The 27,902-nt window shown below is 44.1% G+C and overlaps 1 protein-coding gene across 1 annotated transcript; it reads left to right on the plus strand.

The window, feature by feature from the left end:
* The first annotated feature begins 5,069 nt into the window (after window positions 1–5,069).
* Window positions 5,070–27,902, plus strand: LOC117045385 (arylsulfatase H-like). The gene is given in 13 exon segments (XM_033146386.1): window positions 5,070–5,119; window positions 6,372–6,436; window positions 16,188–16,222; window positions 16,224–16,258; window positions 16,993–17,142; window positions 18,958–19,079; window positions 19,726–19,848; window positions 20,578–21,001; window positions 22,531–22,667; window positions 22,755–22,889; window positions 23,922–24,084; window positions 24,822–24,943; window positions 27,544–27,902. Coding segments are annotated over 13 exon segments (1,920 nt in total).

Here is a 27,902-nt window from a genome sequence, read left to right on the forward strand (position 1 = left end):
TTAATTGTGTGTGAGTGAGTGGGCATGCATGTAATTGTGGCCTAGGCATAATTTATTAATTACATAGCTATCTGAGATTGAAAACTTGTGCCATAAAGTTAATAGAAGCAGCATGTGCTCAACTCAGGCCTTTTATTAAGCTGCCTTGAAAACAGTTTAAAATGTAGTGCTTTGAGCATCCAAGTCCTCTGATGTTACGATGCATAAAGAGGGAATTAGTGGAGGATATATAGCTATCAAGTTGCCAGAGGATTTTGCAAATATTACTGATGCATACAGAGCTTTAAACTGCCGTGCTAATGATCTACTCTATTCCCTACTGTGTCGTTAATTTCCAACATGATCAAGCGACTTGGTAAGGACCCATGTAAAAATAAAGTGGTAGAAGAGTTTGAACCTTTTCACATAGCACGATTCAACCAAGGATCAACATTAGACTGAGATTCCTGCGCCTGATTTCATCATGAGTTCAGCATCGTACAGTATTTAAAGATAACAGTGAGACAAAGATCCTGGTTCCAGTAGCCTTTTGTAATATGGTGTTAATCGTACTATCCTGCTTTGAGAGCCAGTTTGGTGTAGTGGTTAAGAGCGGCAGACTCGTAATCTGGGGAACCGGGTTCGTGTCTGCACTCCTCCACATGCAGCTGCTGGGTGACCTTGGGCTAGTCACACTTCTCTGAAGTCTCTCAGCCCCACTCACCTCACAGAGTGTTTGTTGTGGGGGAGGAAGGGAAAGGAGAATGTTAGCCGCTTTGAGACTCCTTCGGGTAGTGAAAAGCGGGATATCAAATCCAAACTCTTCTTCTTCTTCTTCTTCTTCTTCTTCTTCTTCTTCTTCTTCTTCTTCTTCTTCTTCTTCTTCTTCTTTACAGGGCTGCTGCAGTTATTACTGAGGTATTGTTACCCACATGCACATATTATCTGTGTGCAAGGCATTGATGGGGAGAGCAAAGGGGCAGTCTGCGTTTTTCATCCCACTCCAACGTCATGCCTTTTCCATTCACAAACCATGAGCTGTGTGTGGCTATGTGAGCAGAAAACCAAACGCACAAGCTCCTAGTCAGGGGAATCTTTAGCCTATGTGCTGCCGGGGTGAAAAGATCCGCCCAGCGCCCCCAAGTCTGACAAGCGCCACTGTTGTGAATGACAAGGGCCGCTGCTGGTGCGCCACATCTTTGGTAAATGAGCGCACAAAGTTGAAAGTCCTTTAGTGAAACTGAAATATACTCGGAGTCAAGTGTGAATTTCATGCTCTTTATTCAGCTCATAGTAGTGAGGAATGCAGTTTCCCCAAAACATTTGCTTTATATACACTATTTACACAATGGGCCCCACGTGATTGGCTAATTCCGGGATACTCCTGTATGCCAATCGGAATGCGGATTCACTTCCACCTGGAGCTGGATTGGGTGGCTCCTGCGGACCAATCAGACTGCTGAAATCTCAATCCTATTGTTCTGGGACCAATCAGACTGCTGCAATCTCAATCCTATTGTTCTGGGACCAATCAGACTGCTGCATTTTGGATCCTATTCAACTCAGTATATAACAGAAACAGTAGGTATACTTTTTGGTAATACCTAGGTATATATGTATTTTGTTTTTCTAGCTTGATCAAAATTATTTTTTATTTCATAACAGGTAGATAGTTAAGAGCTTAGGCGGCTTCAGCGGCGGGTGCCTGATGCCCCCCAGAATTTGGCACCCCGGGTAAAGATGGCCCTGCTCCTGGTATTAAGCAGAGGCTCTGTGTGGATTGGGACTTGCAAACAATCCTACTAAGGGCTTTTTGTTTCAGCTGGAACTTGTGGGTATTCAGTTCCAGCACCTCTCAGGTGGGCGCCATTGCCATTATAAGAGAACAAGGGTTCTTGTGAGTTCTGGCACCTCCTCTTCTAGAAAAATAGCACTGGAACCCTAATTTTTCCAGAGTTCTAAAATGCACTCAGAGCCTCTATTAGTACAGGAGTCCCCTGCCCCAATTGCCAGAGTGGTTTAACAATAAATCTCTTTTGACAGAGAGATCTTCTAACAACTATCAGCACCCTTAACAAACTACAACTCCCAGAAATCTTCGGATGAAGCCATAACTGTTTAAAGTGGCATGATAATGCCTTAAATCTATGTGGCTGCAGAGTGCCCGAAGAGTGGAGAAAAACTGGGCTCTGGTTCCACATCATTTTGATTTGGTTTTACCTCAAGATTTTCCCTTCCCAGTCACCTCCACTTTTCCATCTGCAGTAATTAATTACAGAATCCCAAAAAGGGTAAATATAACTCTCTTGATATATGGAACAAATCAGCCATGGGAAGGCACTGGAGATGAAAGAGGGGAAACAGCGTGGTGTATACTAAAATTTGAGATCACATTTTCCACTTCATATTGAACAGGCCCCTGTAGCTCTCCATTTAAGAGCAGTTTGATCTGTAGCCATTAGAGAAGGTGATAATGTTTAACTCCAGGCCAGATGCAGTGCATATCAAAACTCTGCAAAAGAAATGGGGGGTGGGGGTGGGGGAGAGAGTCAAACAAGCAAATTAGGCCGCCATTTGTCCTGGGCAGTTGGCAAGTTGACAATGTCAGTTCCCAGAATGTGTATGCTCGTTTTCTTTTTCCTGCTGACATCATAGATACAGATTACTGAAGTGCTACAACACCCTCTAAAACTGGGGACTAAAAATGATAGCAGGCACCATGGACAACAGCTACTCTCTAAGAACAGCACCCTCGGGTGTCTACAAAGAATTATTACCCTGCTCCATTCTGAGGTCACAGAACAAAAGAGCACCAATACCATCCCACCAGCCAGTCATGAATAAGAAATGAAAGATTATGTGGGAACGAACCCGAGATTGCTAGCAACACATGAGGGCTCTTTCTGCCAGGGAACTGAAGCTTTCTCTGTACAGCAGCTCAAAGAAAGTGTCAAGCTATGACATTGTGCTTAGTGGAATAATTTTGCAGTTGCTATCCATGCTGCAGAAACAATTTGTCTGGTTAGAATCTTAGGCTGGGAAGGGATATCCGGCTCAACCTGCTACTCAGGGTAGGGTCTCCAACACAGGACACAACCACAGCATTGCTGGCAGATGGCTGCCCAGTCTCTGCTTAAATACTTCCAGCATAGGAGATCACACAGCTTCCCAAGGCAGACTGCTCTGTAGTAGAACAGCTCTTCGTCTCAGAAAGTGTCCGCTCATGGTTAGGCAAAATCTTTCCTTGTATGAACATTGGATCAACATAGATTCCGATGAAATCTAAGTACTTTCTGCGCCTCCACTTGAAACCTAGATGGTGTCTTGAGCAATGTATGCAAAAGTAAGCTCAACTAAGATAATGGATTGTGCAAAAGGCCCACAATAAAATTAGGTGTTCGCTCTATGCAACTTCTCTTGTTCTTACATTACAGTATCTCTCCACCCTCTAGTGGCTAAAGCATATTGTTGCGAGCCATTCCAATCTCCGAATGGTTCGAGATTCCAAGAGTTCCAGGAGCTTACCCAAGATTTGTGCTTCCTTTTGGAAATGAGGCATAGCAGAAGCTGTGGTGTCTTTATGATATGTGGTTTATTGACACCTGACTACAACCTGAGCCTATGATGGAGGCTGGATCCAGGGGTTAGAAGGATCTTAAATCCAGCCTACTTCCTCCTGCCACCCCAAACTCATAACAATATTATAAAGAAATGTATGGTTTTGGGTGCTATATTTAATTATGTTATATTTAATTTATCAGTGTTTCTTCTCTTCTTTAAAAGACTTTGACAATTGTGGTCAGAATGGACATTTCTCTTTTTTAAAAAAATTAAAAGTTGAAGCATATTTGCTGTGCCCCAATTAATTTCCAGTTAGCAAAGTTTAGGGGGCCAGCCTCCAAAATATAGTGTTGGTGGGTAATTTTATTAACACCAGCTCTACAGTCGGGAAGGGAAATAGTACCAGTCAAGCAAGTTGCAAGCAGAGGTGTGTCTCCTCAGGCAGCAAGAGGTTGCCACCTGGCAATTCTGGTATATACACGTATAGACTTATTCAGGTGTTTGAGGGAAAACTTGTCGTCTCTCATATGAAAAGATCCTGTTTGGCTGCATGTTTATGCACTTGAAGACTATATAGGGTGGATATTACTGCATGTATTTGACTTCCTCTTTTCCCCCCTGAACAATTCATACCACAGTTAGGAAGGGTTATTTGCAGTGGGGAACTGTAGTAATACTAGCAGAGGAAAGGGTTCGTGTCTCCTCCCCCAGGGCCTTGGAGTTTACCCTTAAGCAGCAAATGCTACCATTGTTGAAATGAGTAATGGGTTTCCAAGCACTTTGTGTTCCTTTTAAGGAAGCAGCTCTCTTCTCCCTAATCCACGCCACCAAAAGCCAAAGGCAAGAGAGGAAAACTGTCCACAGGGATGAACTCTTAAAGCAGTAACTTAAAGAAACTGACAGGTAATTGGCTACGAGAGGTAAGTTGAGACACATTGAAAAAGACCATTTTTAAAATACTGGAAATACTATACTGGATTTTTATGAGAATATAGGCTTCAGAGCATCCCACAGTTCAGCATGATACATAGGTGAGGGGAAAATGTAGAAGGAGTCACTGATATATATTTTCTTCGAATGCAGCAAAGGGTTGTCTCCATCGATTGCCAAAAACACAAAATACTTGACTGGCGTCCTTGGCTGTGAAACAGCATTTTCTATCCCACAAAGTCCCCTTCACAAAATCGGAACAAGCTGTGGAAGAGATGCGCAGTCACACTCAAGTAACAGTCGCAGAAACACTCAGCGATGAAGTCCCAGACAAATGAGCACCATCCTGACACTTTCCCTCAACATTCAACAACAGAGCCAATTTTCTGTCAAGAGCTTTCTCACACTGGAGCACAGAGGAGGAGCACTTTATTGAGTATTGTTCTCCACCATAAACTCTTGACAGGAACTTTTGCATTCTTTCCGAGCTTCCCTCGTAGATCAAGGCCTTTGGCACAGATGTCAAGCCATATGCACCTGACACAAGAAGAAAACTTGGAATGGGGAATCCAGCCAGGAAATTCACTGCTGGTGCAACTATGGCAATAAAAGCAACAGAGGAGATGCAGCTGGAGCACCTGGAATTCCTGTATTAATTCCAGTGGTGGTTGGTGTCCATTTGGCCTGATAGGGCAGAACGCAGGGAGGTCAACAGTAGGTGGCGCCAGAGCTAATGACAAGCAGAGCCAACTCATTCCAGTTTTGTCCCCATCCTCTTCCCTACTGAGTGGTACAAAAGGAAATACTGAGTCTGAGGAGGAGAAAGCTGACAAGCTGTGCTGCCCTCTGAACTGGTTCTAAGTAAGAAGGCAGGGCAGGTGAAGGCTGGCTGAGGGCAGACCGAGATTAGTGGGCAGTGCTGCATTTGCCCTAATGGACCAGCCAGCACTGGTTAATTCTCTGCAAATTGCTCCTGTTCAATAGGTTATGGGACAGTATGGGGAGAATGGAGGGATGTGATTGGAAGATGTGGGGTCCTGATGGCTCTGATCCTCCATCCATCTTACAAGTACTTGGTGGCCAGACTACTGAGTCAAATCTCAACTCTTCCAAAGTTTTCAAAGTGAGCTTCTATATTGGGTTGTTGTTGGTTTTTTGGCAGGGGGTGTTATTGTTTCATCTAGTATTGTAGTATTTGAGTTTCATGGTTTGTTATTTAGAGCCAGTGTGGTGTAGTGGTTAAGAGCGGCAGACTCGTAATCTGGGGAACCGGGTTCGTGTCTCCACTCCTCCACATGCAGCTGCTGGGTGACCTTGGGCCAGTCACACTTCTTTGAAGTCTCTCAGCCCCACTCACCTCACAGAGTGTTTGTTGTGGGGGAGGAAGGGAAAGGAGAATGTTAGCCGCTTTGAGACTCCTTTGGGTAGTGAAAAGCAGGATATCAAATCCAAACTCCTTCTCCTCTTCTTCTTTGTTCTATTTATGAAGTATGTTATCTTTTTGTAAACTGCTTACTATCCTGATATGTGAGCTGCTTTGAAGAACGGTTCTGGGGGAAAGGTAGGATATTAATTGTTGTTGGCATACATCTGTTTGAAGAGAGAATGGAAAGCACCGCCAGGGGTGAAGTCAAACTGCTATGTTAGTAGCACCAAATTGACCTCCCCCAGGCACAAGCCTGGGCAATGTGTATGAAGGTCCTGAGCTGCACAGACAGCATGACCCCCTCTTGGCCTCGCTGATGTGGTCCAAAGGAAAGCAGATCAATATGTTTGTCACCAGCTTGGCTGCAGGAGATGCCAGAAGGAGGTGTACAAGGCACCACCCAACTGTCTTAGCGACTCCACTCCAGATTTGTGTAGGGTTTATTTACTCCTTAGTCTTTTTTTCTCTCCTGAAGATATCCCTCAAGGCAGTGGAATAATGATGACGGTGGTGGTGATGATGATAATGAAGATGATAAGAGTAAGTATATGCAATACATGATTTGCTCCTGTCTTATATATTCCTTTAATTTATGGCAGTATATTCAAAATTTCAATAGGAGCTTCTCTATCCTTTTGCGTGAGCCAGGGGTGCGAACCTGACTGTGGGTGCCCGGGACCATGGGTGCTATGCAGTGTGCATAGCCCTGGCACCAAAATTTGTGGGTATCTGGCCCTTTCATGGGGAATTTTGTGGGTGCTTGGGCATCCAGGGCCCCAGGGAGTTGGCACCTATGGCGTGATCTGCAATGAACAGGCTGAGGTTGGACGCAAAGCCGGATTCAAGACTGCCCCCTTACTAGGGATGAGTGAGCTAGCCAATTTCTACTTTTAAAAAAAAAACTGCACTAACATTTATTTATTTTTTTAGTGTCATTATGCTTCTCTTAAAATATGCAGTTCAAAATATATTCTGAGCTGGGAATTGTCTTGGAATATTTGGGACATGAGAAAGGCAGTGGATATATCGATAAGTCCCAAATAGCTGGAAGGTATGGATAAGGTTACTTTATCTTGGAATACACAAATAACAAATTCCTCCAGCATCTCTTCCCCCTCATCTATATTTATGCACCACTTTTTCTTTCTTCTTTAAAAAAGAGATACTTGCACCCTCTAGTGGTTATTTTGATCTTTTCACAGTTCCTTTAGTAATAAAAGATCAAGTCTTGTTTTCTCAGGTAATTTATTAGAGGATAGAGAGTGAGCTAGGTTAGGATATTAGAGCTCTTATTTTAGTATTCTGTATGAAGTGGCAAATGGTTATGGGCGTTATTCTCTATAATTAAATATACGGTGACTGTTTTAACTATCTGTGGAATTTCTGGGTGGAATTTATGAGGTTAGCGTGTCTCAGCCCACAGGCCTTGTGTTGCTAAACTCATTTAAGCATCTAGAGGGAGAGCTCTGCTGTTCCATGCATCTCAGGTCCTATCTGCACTATACATTTAAATCAGGATCATACCACTTTAAACAGTCATTGCTTTCCCTCAAAGAAGAAGAAGAAGAAGAGTTTGGATTTGATATCCCACTTTTCAAAGCGGCTAACATTCTCCTTTCCCTTCCTCCCCCACAACAAAAAGTCTGTGAGATGAGTGAGGCTGAGAGACTTCAGAGAAGTGTGACTAGCCCAAGGTCACCCAGCAGCTGCATGTGGAGGAGTGGAGACGCGAACCTGGTTCACTAGATTATGAGTCTACCACTCTTAACCACTACACCACACTGGCTCTGTAGTTCTTTGAGGGTGCTGAGAGTTGTTAGGAGACCCCCCTTTTTCAGTGTTGCAGTTCCCAGAGTTCACTGGGAAGAGGGGTTGGCTGTTAAACCACTCTGAGAACCACTCAAAGGTATATACCACAAAGAGGCCATATTTTGAAACATTGAAGGCAATGGAGTTGTCTCATTACTTTACAGTTTATAAGTCTATTGCTCTAGTGAAAGGCCATGGCAAACTTGTAGCAATAGTATTAATAAAATAGCACAGAACATACATCCATAACGTCAGCCGACACCCATGATATGAGAGAGAGAAGATATCAGAGGCATCAACTTGATCTACAGTGAACAAATCTGGTTGCGCTTCAAGACCCCCAAGCCACCCCCAGGGGAATAAAGACACAAGGACACAGAATTTAGGTTAATGTTAATGGGCAAAATCTAGGCCACAACATTACAGAATGTGAGAGGTATTGGTTTAGGCATTGGCATCAACAGACTATATCTGACTCCTGCCCACCTTGCAAGAAGTCTGGAAGGGTAAACCACCCCACCGATGCGGATCAACTCAAGCTGGTGTTGTGGCATGGCCCCAGCCCCTCCCTTATGACAATTGCTACGAGGTAGGCGAAAACCTTGTGGCTGGTGCCAATTTGCCAAGTGGAAAAAGTCCTACCAGGACCCTCAACAGTGACCAACCAAAGTCCATAGCAAGGCCAGCGACCCTACCTAGAAGAGGGCAGGAGGGCGGGAGATCCACGGCGCGAGGCTGAAAGAGGAGTTCCCAGAGTCGCACCGCATTTAAATTGGCCTCTGCCACGCACCCCACAGTGCCCTGATTGGTCGCCTGGCAAATGGCATAGCCGGGGCACCCTCAGCGTGACGCAGGGTGCTACCCCGCCCCATGCTGAAGCAGGGGTGGAACCTGGTGGCTGGAGCGCAACCCAGTCCCACTCGGAAGTGGAACTGATTTCACCCGCTGAAGTATATTTTTCGCTCCATATGACACACTTTTTTCCTCCAAAAAAGTAAGGGGAAATACCTGTGTGTCTTATGGAGCGAATGGTGATCCCTGGAGCCGAATTGCCCAGGGGCCAAAAGCAGATCGTGCTTTTTTTTTTTTTTACAAAGAGAAAAGGGAGTGTTGAAAGGACCCACTCAGCAGCTGATCAGCAAGAGATCGGGAGAGAGATAAGAGTCCCGGCTCCCTTTCGCCCTGCCCCCTTGCCCAGGCCTCCATAGTTGAATGTGCTGCAGAGGGAGGTTGTTTGTTTCCCCAGTGACATGTGACTGGCTGATTAGATTATCTGTCTGGAAACTGTAGAAACGGCTCCCTTTCCTTAAGATTTTTCAGAAATGTGAGTTGAACCCCATAAAACAGGGCTTTTCCTCTTTGCTTTTCCCCCTTTGCAAAAGGAGCTTTGCTTTTCCCTTTGCAAAAAAGGTGCAAAACTTTTAGCTGATCCACAAAAAACAGGGCTTTTCCCTTTGCAAAAAAAGCTGCAAAACTTTTAGCTGATCCTCAAAAAAACAGGGCTTTTAGAGGAGGAAAAGCAGAAAAATATTTTTTTTCTTGTTTCCTCCTGTAAAAACGAGGTGCGCCCTATGGTCCAGTGCGCCCTATGGAGCGAAAAATACAGTATGTTGACTTTGGAGTATCTTCTCTCTCACACACATCATGGTAAGTAGCGGCACCTATTTTCTAGGGGGGGGGAAGCACTGATAACCTCAATCACTGCTACTCAGCAAAATTGGCATGTTGCACCATGTCCTAGACAGTCACAACAAGGCATATTGCCCCTCATCGTTTCCACAGCTTGCATCTCCTACGAAAACATCAGGGATTGTTCTTTGTCTTATTCAAAGGAACTTGCACCACCATCAAAGAAAACCATTGGAAAGAAATTCATGACACCACAGTCATAGGCTGCAAGGATCGTTCAAAAGTTCTTTTCAAAAATTCACTGCCTGACATTTGTAACAGGTCCTCCTTTATGCAACCCCTGCAGGGGTTTGTCACTTTCTCCAGATTGCTTACTTTAGATTCCTATAGAGTAGCTTTGGGGGGCTCTTCTAGGAATGGGGATTGGTCTGTTTCAGTAAGAATTTAGAGTGGGAGCATTCCACAACCATTTCCCAGAAACCAGGGAGTCCCTCTCCAATCATCTGAGCCAGGTCTCTCCTGAAAGGCCCTACTGTTCTCTGATCAGTCCCACATGTGCAGTTGAATGTTAACACTGTGCTGATATCATAGAGGGGTAGTCTGGGGAGAGCTGCAGAGTGCGGCTGGCAGGGAGAGAGCAGCCTGAGAAGTTTTCAGGTTAGTTGTCGATCTAGAAAGCGGCGTTTCTTCCAGTGGGAACTGTTCAGCGAGTGCGCATGAGCAGATGGGACAGATATGATGACTTCCTTTGTAGCCTCCGGCAGAGACTGTTGAAAGATGTGCCACTTTTGGCTGGGGCTAAGCCTTGATGAAAAGCCTGGGAATGAAACCTGCCCTGAATCTAAACTCCCCACAACTGCTGCTGCTGCTGCTGCTGCTGCTGCTGCTGCTGCTGTAGCCTCTCTGGCTTCCTGGAGACTTCACCAGGTACTGTATAAGACATTTTGATGTGATCAAATACAAGAAATCTTTTTCTTTTTTGCTGTTGGAAAGTATACAACTGCTACGGCTGGCGCACAGGAGCACGTCGGCACACTGAGTTCAAAAACAGCTTCTTTTCGATAACATCTCTCAGGAGGTCGGCTTCCTCTCTGCATGAAGAGCTTGTACACAGCAAACTACATTTAAAGCTCCCAAGCAACACAAAGCTATTTTAGATGTCCTCTTGCTATTCTGGTACTATGCACCAACCTGTAATTTTGAAATTAGTAGGCGTAGCCCTGCTGATCCTGTGAATAAGGCAGTTGTGAAAGGCTCTATCATGCAAAGCATGATGGCTTGGAACATATCCATAAACACTGCCTAGAACAACATGATTCTCTTTGACAAGTCTGGGGAGCTGGAAAAAGAAATTACGACTTCAGCCATATACACAATCACCTGGGAATAAGACCCATTGAACACAATAGATCTTACATCTTACAGGGCAAGACTGGGCTGTAGATGTCTCAAATCATAGGGGGTCATAGTGAGAACCTCATAGCTAGCAATACAACTGTTGCACAATTGGTATGTATAATTCAATATACTATGCATTAAAGCGGGGGCGAAAGCAAACACTGCATTGAGCTATTGCTATGTCCAGGAATCCCATTAAATTTGTGAATTTAGCTTGTTTTCTTTTTGCACTGCCCTATGTTGTGGACGACACTCAGTAAAGTGGGTGGCATTTCAGTGTTTTGACTTACTTTGAGTGGGCAGCATTCTCTTCTGTGTGCTTTTTTGTTGTTGTGGAAAAACACCTAAGGCGTGCATGCACTTTCTGCTGGCCTATCTATTGTTCGTCAAGTTCCTGAACACCAGAGACAAATCATAGAACTGTCAGGAGCTGCTGGGGTCTGTGGACAGCCTCTAGTGGTGGCTCAGTAAAATTCCATCAGGACCAAAACCAGGGGTGGGAAACGTCAGGCACACAAGCAAAACGTGGTCCTTCATGTGTTTTGCCAACCTAGAATGTGCCGTTCAAATCTGCAAGTGCCTTCTTCTTTCATGGAGAGAGGGCAGAGAGTGACAGTGAGTCAGTGTAGATATTACCAGACCCTCCAATGTCCCTATTTTCCAGGGACAGTCCTGGTTTCCCCAGCCACTCTGGGTGGCTTCCAACAGAATATTAAAATACAATAGTCTATTAAACATTAAAAGCTTCCCTAAACAGGGCTGACTTCAGATGTCTTCTAAAAGTCTGGTAGTTGTTTTCCTCTTTGACATCTGGTGGGAGGGTGTTCCACAGGGTGGGTGCCACTACCGAGAAGGCCCTCTGCCTGGTTCCTTGTAACTTGGCTTCTCACTGTGAGGGAACTGCCAGAAGGCCCTCAGCGCTGGACCTCAGTGTCTGGGCAGAACGATGGGTGTGGAGACGCTCCTTCAGGTATACTGGACCGAGGCCGTTAAGGGCTTTAAAGGTCAGCACCAACACTTTGAATTGTGCTCAGAATTCTGCTTAAGCATGTGCAGCTTCACTAAAGGTCAGCTCAATCTTACTTTGTGTGTGAATGGTACATGGCAGGGGGAAAGAACCTGCCCCTCCAGAGGTTATTAGAATACAATTCCCATCATCCATTGATAATGCTGGCTGGAGATGAGGAGAGATGAAGTCCAACAGCAGACACACATTTCTCATCCCTGCCCTAAAAGGACTTGGCAAACATTCGAATCAGGTGAATTCAGCTTTTTATGAGCATTCCTTGCTAATGCTGCCCACAAGTACTTAGAGTGTGCTTTCAGTGTGATTTCTGGAACTCTGCACATACCCTGGGACTATGTGACTACTTTAGCTTCACTTTGTGTGCAAGGAATGCACGACCATTGCCAACGTGACTGACGGAAGCAAGCACTGACTGTCCTCCCTTGACAAGGGACTGAGAAAGAACCCTGATTGTGTACAAATGCCAAATTAACAAATGGAAACATTGCCACATTAAACACAAGTAAATTGTTCTATTTGGTCATTAATTAACCTCAAGTTTGTCAATCTTTCTCCCCGAGAGATTACACCAAGATTCGTGTATTGTTTGGTTTGAGGGTATGGAAGAGATTCTGAACATTCCTTGCTTTCAAGCCTTCTTGACCCCATAGATGCCTTTGAGAGCAGACCTCCCTCAACTTGGCAAGTCAGATCACATCCCGTTCACTAACCGTCCCCCATTTCCCCACATCTTCCCTATGTTTGGTTAGGAACCTTAAGGGAATCCAAGCCTGGTGTGCTCTTCTGAGGAGAACTTTTCTAGTTTAAGCTGCATCCAAGGGCCCCAGGTTGCTTGCTTGGAACCACACGAAAGCCGCTACTTCTTCTTTTCTCTGGAAAAGGTAATTGTTGGTGTTTTATTCTTTCTGTTTATCTTTGGGTGCATGCACACCATGCATTTAAATCACTTGTAAATGTTTTGTTGCTTCCAGAAAGTACAGATAGAAATGTGCTGTCAAATGCTGTTCCACCAAAAAAGGGGCAGCCCAGCAGCAGAACAAGCCGATTGGGCGCTTGGGGCAGCATGATTGCCCTGTGCCTAGGGGGGTGGGGCCAGCCACCCGTGGGGACGGGGCCAGCCGGGCCAGGATGCTCCACCTGGACTCTAGAGTCTGCCTGCCTCTTCCTACTCAGCCACCCTACAGCTGAGTGGAAGGCAGTGGGCAGACCGTTTGGGGCAGCGTGGAGCCTGCGGGTGCCCAAGCTACTGCATCACGCATAGCTTGGGTGCACTGCAGGCCTCGTGGGGAGTGTCCCCCGGCATTTTGTCACACACACCCCCTTGGTGGAGACACCCAGGGCAACCCGCCACCACTGCACCCCTCCTTCCTCCGCACCTGGGGCAGCCTTACTGAAAGTTCCTGGAGAGTGGGCTCCTGATATTTTAAGGACTTGGATGAGAAACTGCAGTGACCTATGGGGTATATAAGGGATAGGCAGTCTTATACTGAGATGCATACTAGGGTCTTATTGTTTGTGTATTTAGCAGATTAATTGCACTGCAGGAAGCATGCTGGGGGGACCACACATTCAGGAAACAATGAAGAAACACAAAAATATCTTTTGCTTGGCTTTAATTACAAAAACAAAAACTCCTCTTACATTAAATCTATAAGTATGACCCATCCATCAACCCTTTCACCAGGGTACTGAGAGAGGTACACAGTGCCCTTTATATACTATACCCAATTGCTGACACAGCTTAATTAAAATAATAATAATAATAATAATAATAATAATAATAATAATAATAATAATATTTAGTATTTGTACCCCACCCATCTGGCTGGATTTCCCCAGCCACTCTGGGCGGCTTCCAACAAAAATCAGATCCAAAAATATCACACATTAACAACTTCCCTAAAAAGGGCTGCCTTCAGGTATTTTCTGAATGTCAGGTAGTTGTTTATCTCCTTGACCTGTAATGGGAGGGCGTTCCACAGGGCGGGCGCCACTACCGAGAAGGCCCTCTGCCTGGTTCCCTGTAGCTTTGCTTCTCGCAGTGAGGGAACCGCCAGAAGGCCCTCGGCACTGGATCTCAGTGTCCAGGCTGAATGATGGGGGTGGAGACGATCCTTCAGGTATACAGGACTGAGGCCATTTAGGGCTTTAAAGGTCAGCACCAACACTTTGAATTGTGCTTGGAAACGTACTGGGAGCCAATGTAGACCTCTCAGGACCGGTGTTATGTGAAGAAGAAAAAGAGTTTGGATTTGATATCCTGCTTTATCACTACGGTCCCGGCGGCCACTCCTAGTCACCAGTCTAGCTGCCACATTCTGGATTAATTGCAGTTTCCAGGTCACCTTCAAAGGTAGCCCCACATGGAGCGCATTGCAGTAGTCCAAGCGGGAGATAACCAGAGCATGCACCACTCTGGTGAGACAGTCCGCGGGCAGGTAGGGTCTCAGCCTGCGTACCAGATGGAGCTGGTACGCACAACTTAACAGCACCTGCTATACTGCTTCACAGCTGTAAAACTAGGTCATGATATTTACCGGTACTCTGGCTTTTAAAGAGTTGCACATCTTGTGAAACAATAATGAACCTTAATATTTAAATAAACCATTGAACACTTATATGTTAGAACCACTATACTGAACTTGGTCCAGATGAAAGCCAGTGCATATCAGCCACAAGCCCACAGGTAGTTTGACTGAGATCTGTCAGTCAAGACTACTATTCAGATTACTATTCCCAAATAGTAAGAAACCTATTGTGATGGCCTGGGAGTCAGACTCTGATGCTGAACCTGAGGGATCCCAGCCTGCACAGGATTCCCTGCCTCCAGAACCAGCTGAGCTTGAGCCTGAAGAATCCCCACCTGTGCTGGATCCCCAGGTGCAGGCATCAGCAGAGTCTGCTCTGGCTCCTGATGGGAGGGAGGACCCATTGCCTGCAGGTGCTCCACTCCCAGCCTCTTCAGAGGAAGCTGAGGCAGCCCCTGGGTCCAGTAACCCACCAGCCTCTCCTGAGCTGCAGAGGCTCAGGACAGAGAGGCGAAGAGAGCTAAGTGCCTACAGGAGGAGTGCTCGCCTCCAGGCCCAGAGGAGAGGCGAATCTCCAGAGGATCGGGGCCGCCCTAAGCATAGGGCCAGATAAAAGCCAGCCAGACCCAGCCCAAGTTGTGTGAGCAACTTAGTTGCAAGCGTATGCTCAACCTGCAACCTCGTGCCTGTACCTGCCTTGGACCTTGACCTGCTCCCTGCCTCGCTCCCCGCTGGACTGACCTCCTTTGGACCCCTAGACCCAGGACTGGACTTGGACCTCGCTTCACGGACAAACCCCTGGGGCCAGCACACCTATGGACACTTTTCTGTCCACAAGTGTGGTGACTACTTGTGTGACTGCCATAGAAAGGGAGAGCTGCTTCCCATCCATAGCTGTCTAGGGAGACTCCATGTCTGTACAACTGAAAAAGGCAGCTTTTCATGTACTAGCCATAAAATAAGAAAAGGCAGTGGCTCCCAGTGTTAAAGTGAACCAGGGCAGTGTTTCACAGTACAATGTTTAAGATTCACAGCAACATGAGACATCAGGTGCCAGTGAAGTATATTTGTTAGAAATAATGTATACTGCTGCACTGTTCTGAACTGCATTAAGAAACTAATTGCAGAGAGAGGATGCTTGCACTCTTGAAACAAGTCATAGAATCGTAGAATTGTAGAGTTGAAAGGACACTTAAGGGACAGGAATCTCAGCATAGAAGCAAAGATTCAAGCAGACTCCAGTGCTTACCAGTGCAATTCTAGGCATGCTTATTTGGAAATCTCACTGAGTTCATTGGGTGTGTGTGTTTGTGTGTTTTGTTTAAGATAAACTGCCTCAGCAAGAGATGCAGTTTTGCAACAGCAAAAAAATCTGGTAGAACCACCAATTATTTTCTACATGAAAGGCCCTATGTCTATGGTATTTGGTTTACAGAACAAGAAACTTATCTTCCTTTGGAGGCTTGCAAAAGTTGAGTAAACCTTTGCCTGCCCTTAAAATTTACTGGCTGAGAGCACTGTAAGTGTCTCCCCTCAGGAAAGAACATTCTTTGCAGCATAACACTGAGCTGCATGTACTTAAAAAAAGAAACGAAAAGGGCAAGTCCCTAATCATGTCACTGAAAGAAATGTTGTTTTACCACAACAAAAATGAAGTGGAACAATACAGCACAGCAATCAATCCATCCCCTTGTGCCTATAAGAAGGTAGCTAGCTATAAAAAAGGCGTAAAGAAGGAGAACTCAGCTCCCCATCAGACTGCATTGAACAGAAGTTTGCATGCCTCCTTCAACATGCTGTTTTCTTTCTTTTAAATGAATATAGAAAGATTTAACATCTATATATTGTCATTATCCAAAATCTTCTCTAGTATTGGTGTTGTGGTCTCTTTTCTTTTTAGATTCTTCATTGCAGTATATCTACAACGTGGCAATCCCTGAAAGAGGTCATGTGGTATGTAGCACATTATTGGTAAAGGTGTTCACTAGAATTAGATGGTGTTTCCTTATATGATTTTTTTTTAAAAAAAAAAAACACACATTCCAATAGCTTGTTAATGCAATGGGAAAACAGTGTTCTTCTGCAAAATTGCTGCATTTTGTTGCATGACTTGAACGTTGCTTAAACAAACTTTCATTCATAACAATCCACCTGTTGATTAATAAGGAAACCAGTACAAAAAATAATAATATTGTATTAGAAAGCAAAGCATATGGAAACTACAACAATATGCTTTATGGTGTGTCAAATGGATATTCTTGAGTAATATTAAACAAAAAAAACCAATTTGGCAGTTTTTAACGGGAGCTGCTTGAAGGCAGTAACTTGTCTGTTGGTCATGCACCCATAGGAGCAAGATGCTACACATGTGTACATCACATGTAATAAAACTGGGGGTCAGCATTCAGAGGAACATTATTGTTTGCATTTTAGTTCAGGTTCATGCCCTTGCAGGGCTGCATGGTGACATTTCTCTCAGGCAGCTACTTATTGCGCAGCTAATCATTTTGCTGCCCTCTGTGGTTTCACGCTGCTTAATGGTGAAATTAGCTAATAGATAACATCTATTAACATATTTTCAGTCTCTTAGAAACTACATGTTCCTTTGTAGCCTTTCGTGAGGAAAGTTACTATGGGGTGTGAATAGGATGAATTAGGATATTACAACACACCCATAACAGTTCAATCATCTTTCATCTTTCCAGGAGACATCTGTACTCACTTCTAGCTTTGGTGTTATTGCTAAATCCACTGGAATTGCAAGCTTCAATCAACTATAAGCCCAACTTTGTAATCTTCCTGGCTGATGACTTTGGCATTGGGGATCTCGGCTGCTATGGAAATGATACAATCAGGTAAAGGCTTCTGCAGAGCTGTGATAGCCTTCCATAACGCATTCTGTAAATATGCATTATATTAAATGTCAGGTGCTAGTGCTAGGCACTAATTTTATGTATCTATTTCTCATTGTATTTGATAATTTAATAAATAATAATAAATCTATTGCCTTTTAAACTGTGGGGGGTATTTTTATTTGTTATAATGGTATGTGGTTTTGTGTATTTATATTGTAAACAACCCTGTGATCTTCAGATGAAGAGCAATATAGAAATTTGATTCATTCATTCATTCATTACATCCTACCTTTATTCTAAGAAGCTCAAGGTGACATGCATGGCTCCCTACACCAATCCATATTATCCTAACAATCTTATGTGGTAAATTAGGCTGAGAGTTAGTAGCCAACCCATGGTCACCTAGTGAAATTCAAGTCATGACTGAATGTGGATTTGAACCCAGGTCAACCAGGTCCTCATCCAACCACTACACCACATTGACTTATATAAACTGTGGGGAAATCGCCTTTTAAAATGTGCATAATACAACAATGCTTGATGATATTATTATTATTATTATTATTATTATTATTATTATTATTATTATTTCAGTTTATTACATGCCCTTCACCCTAAGGTCCCAGAGCAGGTTGCAACAGTTAAAACACAATGTGGATATTAAAATACAATATTGCAGAATATTAAAAACAGTTTAAAACAACTTAAGATGCAATGTAAGCATAGGTGGAGGTAAAGTCAAGGGTTACATTTGACCTGTGCTAGTTGGCTGTTATTTAGTTACCTAAGGTTGGTCTAGGAAAATCTTTTATTCATACAGTCATACCTTGGGCTACAGACGCTTCGGGTTGTGTGTTTTCGGGTTGCGCACCGCACCAAACCCGGAAGTACCGGAACGGGTTACTTTTGGGTTTCTGTACTCACGCATGCACAGAAGCACTAAATCGCTCTTTGCGCATGCGCAGAAGCCCCAAATCGTGACACGCGCATGCGCAGACGCGGTGCTGCAGGTTGCAAATGTGCCTCCCACATGGATCACATTCGCAACCCGAGAGTCCACTGTATACGTAAATATATATATTTATATTATTATATTATATTATATTATATTATATTATATTATATTATATTATATTATATTATATTATATTATATTATATTATATTATATGCTATAATAACATTGTGTGTGTGTGTGTGTGTGTGTGTGTGTTTTAAGGCTGCTACAATGACACTTTTAATTGGCTTACTAGGTAGAAAGTTTACCCAGAGGTTAGACTATCTTTGGTCTTTATTGTGCATTCAATCTGACTTGTTTGTGGAGAGGTTATACATCCATTAGCATCCAACCTGAATTGTTAATATATATTGTATACGCTGACATAGCTCAGCTGGTATAGCATAAGACTCTTAATCTCAGGGTCATGGGTTTGAGCCCCACACTGTGTGAAATATTCCTGCATTGTAGGGGGCAGACTAGATGGTCCTTGGGGTCCCTTCAATTGTATGATCCTATTATTTCCATTAACAGTTACTTCATTCCACACCTTTCTGTGCATTTTCCCATTTATGTGCTAATCACCAAGTCATGTTGTTGTTTAAATGCATTTGTTGTGGTAGGTTGACAGGACTTCGACCCATTTTAATTGCACAAACCTAAATTTCCAGTGCGCACTTGAATCCTTCTCACAAAAACACGACAATCTGGAGGTGCCTTTAGTTAACTTAGACTTTGTCAAGGCAATCAGTTACTAGACATTCTGTGTTTGCTTTACTCAGCTGAAATATACTGCCCTGTTATTGCTGTTTCCCTTAGGACTCCCAATATCGATCGGCTAGCAGAAGAAGGTGTGAAACTCACTCAGCACATATCAGCAGCCCCCGTTTGCTCCCCAAGCAGAGCCGCTTTCCTGACTGGCCGATACCCCATCAGATCAGGTGTGCGGTGTTGTTGAAAGGCACCATCTAATCTTAAGTAGAAACAATTGCCCTTGGGGACAATTGTGGAAATATTCTTCACGGTTGTACCGAGGTATTGGATCTCAATGGGAAGGCTAAGAGAGGGAGGGCTTCACTATGCAGGCTTCGCAAAGATCTGGTTTGTTTTTAATCTGATGTCCATTGATTAAGATAAGGAGGTAAAGGTAAAGGGACCCCTGACCATTAGGTCCAGTCGCGAACAACTCTGGGGTTGCGGCGCTCATCTCGCTTTACTGGCCAAGGGAGCCAGCGTACAGCTTCCGGATCATGTGGCCAGCATGACTAAGCCACTTCTGGCAAACCAGAGCAGTGCATGGAAACGCTGTTTACCTTCCCGCCGGAGCGGTACCTATTTATCTACTTGCACTGGTGTGCTTTCGAACCGCTAGGTTGGCAGGAGCTGGGACCGAGCAACGGGAGCTTACCCCGTTGCGGGGATTTGAACCGCCGACCTTCTGATCAGCAGGCCCTAGGCTCTGTGGTTTAACCCACAGCGCCACCCACGTCCTAAGATCTTAATCTGCCATTAGAACTGTATGTGAACAACCGACTGAAGTTCACAGCCATATTACTGGCTATGTTATATATGATCACTTTATCTCAGGTTTCGATGAAAGGGATCGTTTCCGTGTCCTTAGCTGGCTTGCTGGTTCTGGTGGGCTTCCTCAGAATGAAACTACTTTTGCCAAGATATTGCAGAACAAAGGCTACACCACTGGCATAATAGGTAAGAAAACTTGTGCACAGCATTTAGGTGATAGAATGTGCAAATGTCATAGAAGGCCATGGGGTACAACAGTAGTCCCCATCACTACGTCCTTCTGGGAAGGACCTTTTTGTTTATTGTTGTTGTTGTTGTTGTTGTTGTTGTTAATTGAATTTCTATACTGCCCTATACCAGGGGGTCTTAGGGTGGTTCACAGAATAAAATCAAGATATAAAACCACAAAATGCATAATAAATATAATGGATAATTTTTTGTACCCACTGAATAATGGCTGCTGTTATTATTTCTTGATTTTATTATCAATTATCAATTATATTATTTTATTCTATATTCCTGCTGTTTTATTATCTTTATAACTGAAGACCCTGCTGGAAGCCAGCCTGTAAATAAATAACAACACATGTGTAATAAAATGCAAAAGGGAATCTTGAACATTTTTCACCAGGATATATGCCACTAATTCTCCCGAGGAAAAGCATTTTAATGCAATCTTTCTCAACCTTGGGTCCCTTGATGTTGTTGTACTACAACTCCCATCATTCCTAGCCAGCATGACCGGTGGTCATGGATGGTGGGAGTTGTTGTAGTTCAAGAACGTTTCGAGGGGGACGACTGTTTTAATGTATGAAATAAGTTGGACCATTTGGAAGCCAACTTGTCCATACACTTCTGCTTTGTACGCATTGGTTGGCAAAAATGGAACTTTCCCTCCCGAATTCTGTTTTTCAGGAAAGTGGCATCTAGGTATGAACTGTCGAACCCGTGATGACTTCTGCCATTACCCCTTAAATCATGGATTTGACTATTTTTATGGAATGCCATTTTCACTGATGGGTGATTGTCAAATTACATCCCCTCCAGAGAAGGACATGGACCAACGAAACAAGCTTTGGTCTTATACTCTGATGATTGCCCTCGCTGTACTTACACTTATGGCAGCAAAGCTCACTCATCTGCTGCCTCTCAGTTGGAAAACAATTTTCTCCCTAGCTTTGTTTGGTTTCGCCTTCTTCATTTCCTGGTACTCAAGCTTTGGATTCATGAGATACTGGGACTGCATTGTAATGAGAAACTATGAAATTACAGAGCAACCAGCGAAGGTAGAGAGAGCTGCATCTCTGGTGCTGAGGGAAGCCATTTCCTTTATTGAAAGGTAAAACAAGATTCCTTGTATGAATTACATGGAATTACAAATGTGTGAGAGGAAATGAAGCATCCACTTCGTTTGTTTGTTTTTAAAAAGTCCAATTGCAATGAATGTAATGATATTCAATAGAGGCAGGAGCAACAAGGACTTCAGAAGCTGTCTCTTAATATTTTTCAGTCAGCAAAATGCCTACTTTACCTCACATCTCCAGTTGTGGGATTCTTGAGGCATTTCGGTTACACAAAAGACTTAGAAGTCTTATAGAAGTTGTAGAAGTAAAAGCTACACGATCAATTGCTTCATCAGTCAGAAAGATGTTTCACTGTAATTGTCTGCTCTGATGAAAAGCATTTCCCTCACATCTGCAAAGAGAATTATCTTCCCACAATTTTATAGAAACCAATGAGCCTTATTGGGGTATTTCATGCCATCAGTTATAGTTTAATGCAGAAGTGAGGGAACTTTTTACAGCCTGTAGACCTCATTCCCTTGTAGACAACATAGGTGCCAACTCCCTGGGGCCCTGGGTGCCCAAGCACCAACAAAATTCTCCGTGAAGGGGCTAGGCACCCACAAATTTCAGGGCCAGGGCCATGCAAGCTGCATGGCACCCACGGCCCTGGACATTCACAGTCACAGGGCCAAGTTGGCACTCCTGGTAGAAAACCTTCCAGCAACCACATTCTATGGGTGGGCAGAACCAGAAGCAAAAGTCGGTAAAGCAACAAATGCACTTTGTACAGTAGGCATGTTTCTATACACAGAGAGAGACACCACCCTCTATCCTCCATTGGGGCAAGCAAGAAGCATTATGAGAGTTCAAATTCTAGCCAAGTATAAATACACAGGTGGGTGAAAAGCTTTGCTGATGAAAGGTGTGGTCTGCAATTGTCCCTATCCTGGCTCCCACTCTCAGACTCATAAAGCCAATTCTTTGCTTGGTGGAAACCAAAGGTTTCAAGGAATCAGCCCATAATTGATGCTTTAGCTTGGTCTACAGGTTATAGGGTGTGTAGACCATACCGGTAGGTGTGTAAGCATAATTCTAGGATTGTGCTTGCAAATGAGTGCTTCTCTGAAGGATCTCAGTCTGTTCCCGTTGGCACAGTTGACACCAAAGGTTCAGCTCCTCCAACTTCCTCTTTGCCTGAGGCTTAGTTAGCCCTGCTAATTGGAAATGTCAAGCAGAGGAGGAGGGGTCAGGGGTGGCTCTGGCTTGTGGGATATCTGGCAGTGGGGCAAGGTCCTCTCCCAGCACACTGCTCAAGCCCACCACATCCCTCTCATCAGACTCCCCCTCCCCCTCTGACAGATCTTGACAGCCCCTCCTGGTTGGTATTATGGGACTCATGACATCTCCAGGAGGCAGACAGAAAGGTTTAGAGGGTCACACACACCGCAGCTTCCCTATCCCTTACTTAATTACTCCCTCAGTATAGATTATTCACCAGGCACTGACAGAAGTATCAGAAAATTATATATAAATTTGTTTATCTAATTATTCTAAACAATAATTGTTGTTGTCGTTTCTGTAGGAACAAGCAAGGGCCATTCTTCCTCTTTGTTTCTTTCTTACATGTTCACACACCACTGGTAACAACAGAAAGGTTCAAGGGGAAAAGCAGGCATGGATTGTATGGTGACAATGTCGAAGAGATGGACTGGATGGTAGGTAAGTCAACCTTTTTTTAAGAATATAAAATGGATGGGCAGAGCAATCCAAACCATGATCCTCTATGTCACTGTTTATTCTTTATAGGAAGGATTTTGGATAAGCTTGACAAGGAAAATTTGAAAAACAGCACACTGACCCATTTTACTTCTGACCATGGTGGCCACTTGGAGGCCAAAGAAGGAAATGCTCCGCGAGGTGGTTGGAATGGCATCTACAAAGGTGAGAATTCTGAGTCCAATGGAACAGCAGCGGAGCAAGCCAATCAGGTGCCTGGGGGCAGCGACACACAGGGGTGGGAGCCAGCCACCCACAGGGGCACCGTGGGGCCTCTGAGGTGTCTGCCTGTCTCCTCCCACTCAGCTGCCCTACAGCTGAGGAGGAGGTGGCGGGTGTAGCGTTTGGGGCAGCACAGACCCTGTGGGCAATCAAGCCACTGCGTCACTCCCAGGAGAGACATGTGGCTTGGGCAAGCTGCAGGCCCCGCGGCGAGTGCCACCCACCATTTTGTCACCCCCCCTCAGTGGTGACACCCAGGGTGCACCGCACCCCCTTGCTACGTCCCTGCAATGGAACATCACTTCCCTTCTCCTGTGAATCTGCTCTGGGGGTATACCCAACCCTCTGGAACAGATTTGGGGGAGACCATTGAGGGAAGGAAAGGTACACTGCGCACGTGGAATTCATTCTGCTCATGATTCAATCTTGGGACTGGACAATGGGAACATATCTCAGCCCTGATTCCAGCCCCATTTTGAGGCACAAGTAAAAAAATGCCGGTACTTAGATTTTAAAACCCTCCATGTCTTGGGTCCTGAAAGATTGCCTTATCAAACACAAAGCATCCCTTGAGCAAATGCCAATTAGTGGCAGTACAGTTTTTCTCATAGATTCATAGAATTGTAGAGTTGGAAGGGATCCCCTGCAATGGAGGAATATGCAGCTGTCCCATACAGGGATTGAACCTGCAACCTTGGCATTACCAGCACTACACTTTAACCAACTGAGCTAACCGTGCTTAACTGAGCAATCTAGGCATGTTACATTTTTTTGGTGGTCATGTTTTGGTGGCTTTATCTTTTTCTTTGCTTGATAAATTTGTGAGTGTATTTCTCCCTTGAAGGGTGAAGTATTAAGTAAACAGCATCAAACAATGAAGTGCAGTTTATTCAGTTTTCTATATGAACAACATAATTAAGTGCATGGCAGGGAGTTCAATTTTAAATATGAGGTGTTGTTCTATGGTAATTCCAGGTGGAAAAGCCATGGCAGGCTGGGAAGGAGGAATACGTGTCCCTGGATTATTTAGATGGACAGGAATGCTACCCAAGGGCAAGATTATTCATGAACCAACCAGTCTAATGGACATTTTCCCTACATTGGTTCATCTGGCTGGCGGGACACTACCACAGGACAGGTATGGATTATGTCAACGTAGACACTTTCCTACATTTACCAGTGTCTCAAAATGGCTTACGGTTTTATTGTATACAGGTGGCCAACTTCCCTTGATAAGTAGATATACACAGTGGGTGGCACTGTGGTCTAAACCACTGAGCCTCTTGGGCTTGCTGATCAGGAGGTCAGCTGTTCAAATGCCCACAACGGGGTGAGCTCCCATTGCTCTGTCCCTGCTCTAGCCAACCTAGCAGTTTGAAATTATGCCAGTGCAAGTAAATTAATAGGTACCACTGCAGCGGGAAGGTAAACGCTGTTTCCGTGCACTCTGGTTTCCATCACGGCGCCCTGTTGCACGAGAAGCAGTTTAGTCATGCTGGCCACATGACCCGGAAAGTTGTCTGTGGACAAACGCTGGCTCCCTCAGCCTGAAAGCAAGATGAGCGCCGCAACCCTATAGTCGCCTTTGACTGGACTTAACCATCCAGGGGTCCTTTACCTTTACCCTTCTCACATAAATATGCATATATACACATATGCACACTCGCGCGCGCGCACACACACACTTGGCATCTCAAATTCTCAGCTCCCAAGGACTCACATAGTGGTTACAAATAGGAAATAATATTGCTTTAGATATAAACCAGCAGATATCACCCACATTCATTTAGCAAGTTCTGAATGCAAAACTAATGTGGAACCAATCCAAGGGCAATTTGTTGAAAGCAATCTAAGTCATTTCCTTTGTCCCTTCAGGATAATTGATGGTCGTGATTTGATGCCTTTGCTGCTGGGATCAGTTCAGCACTCAGAGCATGAATTCCTGTTTCACTACTGTGGGATGCATTTACATGCAGCGCGGTGGCACCAGAAGGACAGTAAGTGCAGCAAATTCCTCCAAACAAAAATCTATTCAATTTCTGGTAAAATAATCATTTACGAAACAATGGCAAAATAATTATGTTATTTTATTATTGTTAAGATGTCTTAACAATAATAGAGCCGGACTAAGGAAATTAGTAAAGATCAACAATGAAGAGCGAGCGACTCCAGGTCCCTCTTCATTTTCAGTGTATTTGTGAGGATAGTGTAGGATGGCCACAGATTAGGTATAGGAGGAAAGATTTGATTAAGTTTGCATTTAAAGGTGAACCTACCTTATTTGCACTTTCTGAAACAATGTGCAACCCAAAACACAACCACCACTGGAAATTCACAGTTAACCTACTTTTGCAATTTAGTTCTCTAACCAAGTAATATGTAAAGGTAAAGGGACCCCTGACCATCAGGTCCAGTCGTGTCCGACTCTGGGGTTGCGGCGCTCATCTCGCTCTATAGGCCGAGGGAGCCGGCGTTTGTCCACAGACAGCTTCCGGGTCATGTGGCCAGCATGACAAAGCCGCTTTCTGGCGAACCAGAGCAGCGCACGGAAACGCCGTTTACCTTCCCGCTGGAGCGGTCCCTATTTATCTACTTGCACTTTGACGTGCTTTCGAACTGCTAGGTGGGCAGGAGCTGGGACCAAGCAATGGGAGCTCACCCCATGGCAGGGATTCGAACCACCGACCTTCCACCATGGTTATATCAGGGGAAAGTGTTTGTTAAAAAAAAAGGTGTATATTTGACAAAAGTGTATATGAGGAGAAATACCCACCCAAGTTTCAATGAATTTTCATGCAGGCTTTAATTTTTTTTTTTTAATCAAACTGATGGGGAACTGAATTTAAGTTTGGGAAGGTGAAAAACCAGAGAGAATCTGAAATTGACAGATTTGCCAATTGCAACAAGCTTTGTTCCTTGGAAGATACTGATCTCACAATAGAAAGAAATGGGTCCCTATTTTACTATTCCACAATCTATTAAGTCCCTTGTCAAATTGGTGAAGGAGCAGTCGCTTCTGGGTGCTGTATTACCATGTGCCTAACATGAATTAATGGATTTCTTGTTTAGCATGGTACTTGGTCTTAAGAATACTTCCGCATTTCAAATGGTGACTTCTTTTCTCGGTCTACTTGCATCCTCTGTTTGGCCCCCACATTTCGCTTATTTCCCATTGTGTCCTTGTATAACAAAAGGACAGGTGCGTAAGGCATACATCAAGATAATGCATAGTGATTAAGAGCAGATCTTTTGGCAGCAAAGGGCTCTAGACTGTCAGTTATTATGGTGGCCTGGACTATGTACCCAGGAGCAGCTCATTTTGCAAGTAAACATGCTGACCTGCCATTTAAAACTACACACACTGTTCATCACACTGTCTGATATTGTAGGGCGCTTACAGCACAAGCATAACCATGTCTGTTGAAAAATTTGTTCTGTTTAATTCAGCGGGGCTTCCTTCCAGATAAATGGGGTTAGGATTGCGGCCTTAGTGCTGCTTCAATAAGGCACTGTCATGAGATGTGGCAACAGATCCCTCATCTTGAAAACGGTGCACGTAGGACAATCTGTTTCTGGGTTGATCTGAGATATATCATTCTACAAAAAAAGTCATCTGGCTGTGACGCTGGAGGAACAATCTCAGTGTTGAAACCATTGACTTGGGGTGCTTGGGCTGGCTCACTAATAAGTAAAAATTCTTTCGTAAGAATTAACATAGAGGCAGCATATGTGGCACTTCTAATAAGGAGAAATTTGGGGACCATAAAGAAAATGAGGGCTCGGCATGATCCAAGACCCCATTGAGAAAGAGAAGAAAGGGGCAGAAAGGGGCAGCTATTCTATGGACAGTCACTTTTTCTTTTCTTACAATTATATTCTGCCTTTCTTCCATCATGGAAACTTGGGGAGCATGCATGAGGTTCCAAGTGGTCTCCCATCCAGATATTAGCTTCAGCAAGGTATTAGTCCCAGCCTCCAGACCATATCATGGGATCCACCATGCCCTTTGGTCATTCATATTATACTAACCTAGAGCAAAGGTACATAACCAGGAATCTGGCACATAATGGTATTTTATTTAAGGACTGCAATTGACCAGAAGCTTTACAAATCTGCCCGCCTCACAAGGTACTGTATGCATGTGTGTTTGTTTGTTTGTTTGTTTGTGTGGTGCAGCCAGTATAAAAGACTGAGGAAATTGTGTGTGTTAATTATATGGCTTATAAAAATGATGTAGCATGCAGAAATGGCAAGGCTAACAGGCAAAATTAGAGATAAGAATGAAGAAACTTTGTTAGAGGAAAGGAAGTATTTCACAGAATATTTAAAGAAATATTATAGTATTATGAAAATGCAAGCAGGATTTGAAACATGTGCAACAGCTTAGAAATATCAGGATAAATAACTCAGGACTGTTAAATGTAGAGATTAAGAATAAAAAATGCAGCATTTAAGGGAAAACATAGGACATCATGGAAGGGTGGATGTGGGGTCACAAGGGAGTTCATTGTGTCTCTGGAAAAACGTGTAAAATTTGAAAGTTCAATAAATAGTTTTTTTTAATGTATATATAATCATGTGGATTCTTTCCCACCAGGTGGAAATGTGTGGAAAGTTCATTATATGACACCAGTCTTTCACCCAGAGGGAGCTGGAGGTTGTTACAATATAAGATTTTGCCAATGTTCTGGGAAATATGTAAGACAACACGATCCTCCTCTGCTGTTTGATCTCTCGAGAGACCCATCAGAGGCTGTGCCTCTTTCACCAGACACAGAACCCCTGTTCCATGAAGTTCTAAAGCGCATAGGCAGAGCTGTGGAAGAGCATCGCAGGACCCTCACTCCTGTCCCACCGCAGCTCTCTTTTGGCCACAATATCTGGAAACCATGGCTGCAGCCATGCTGTGGGACATTCCCATTCTGCTGGTGTGACAAAGAAAATGAAAACCTATAG

This window comes from Lacerta agilis, chromosome 4 (assembly GCF_009819535.1).
Source record: "Lacerta agilis isolate rLacAgi1 chromosome 4, rLacAgi1.pri, whole genome shotgun sequence".
NCBI classification, from domain to species: domain Eukaryota; kingdom Metazoa; phylum Chordata; class Lepidosauria; order Squamata; family Lacertidae; genus Lacerta; species Lacerta agilis.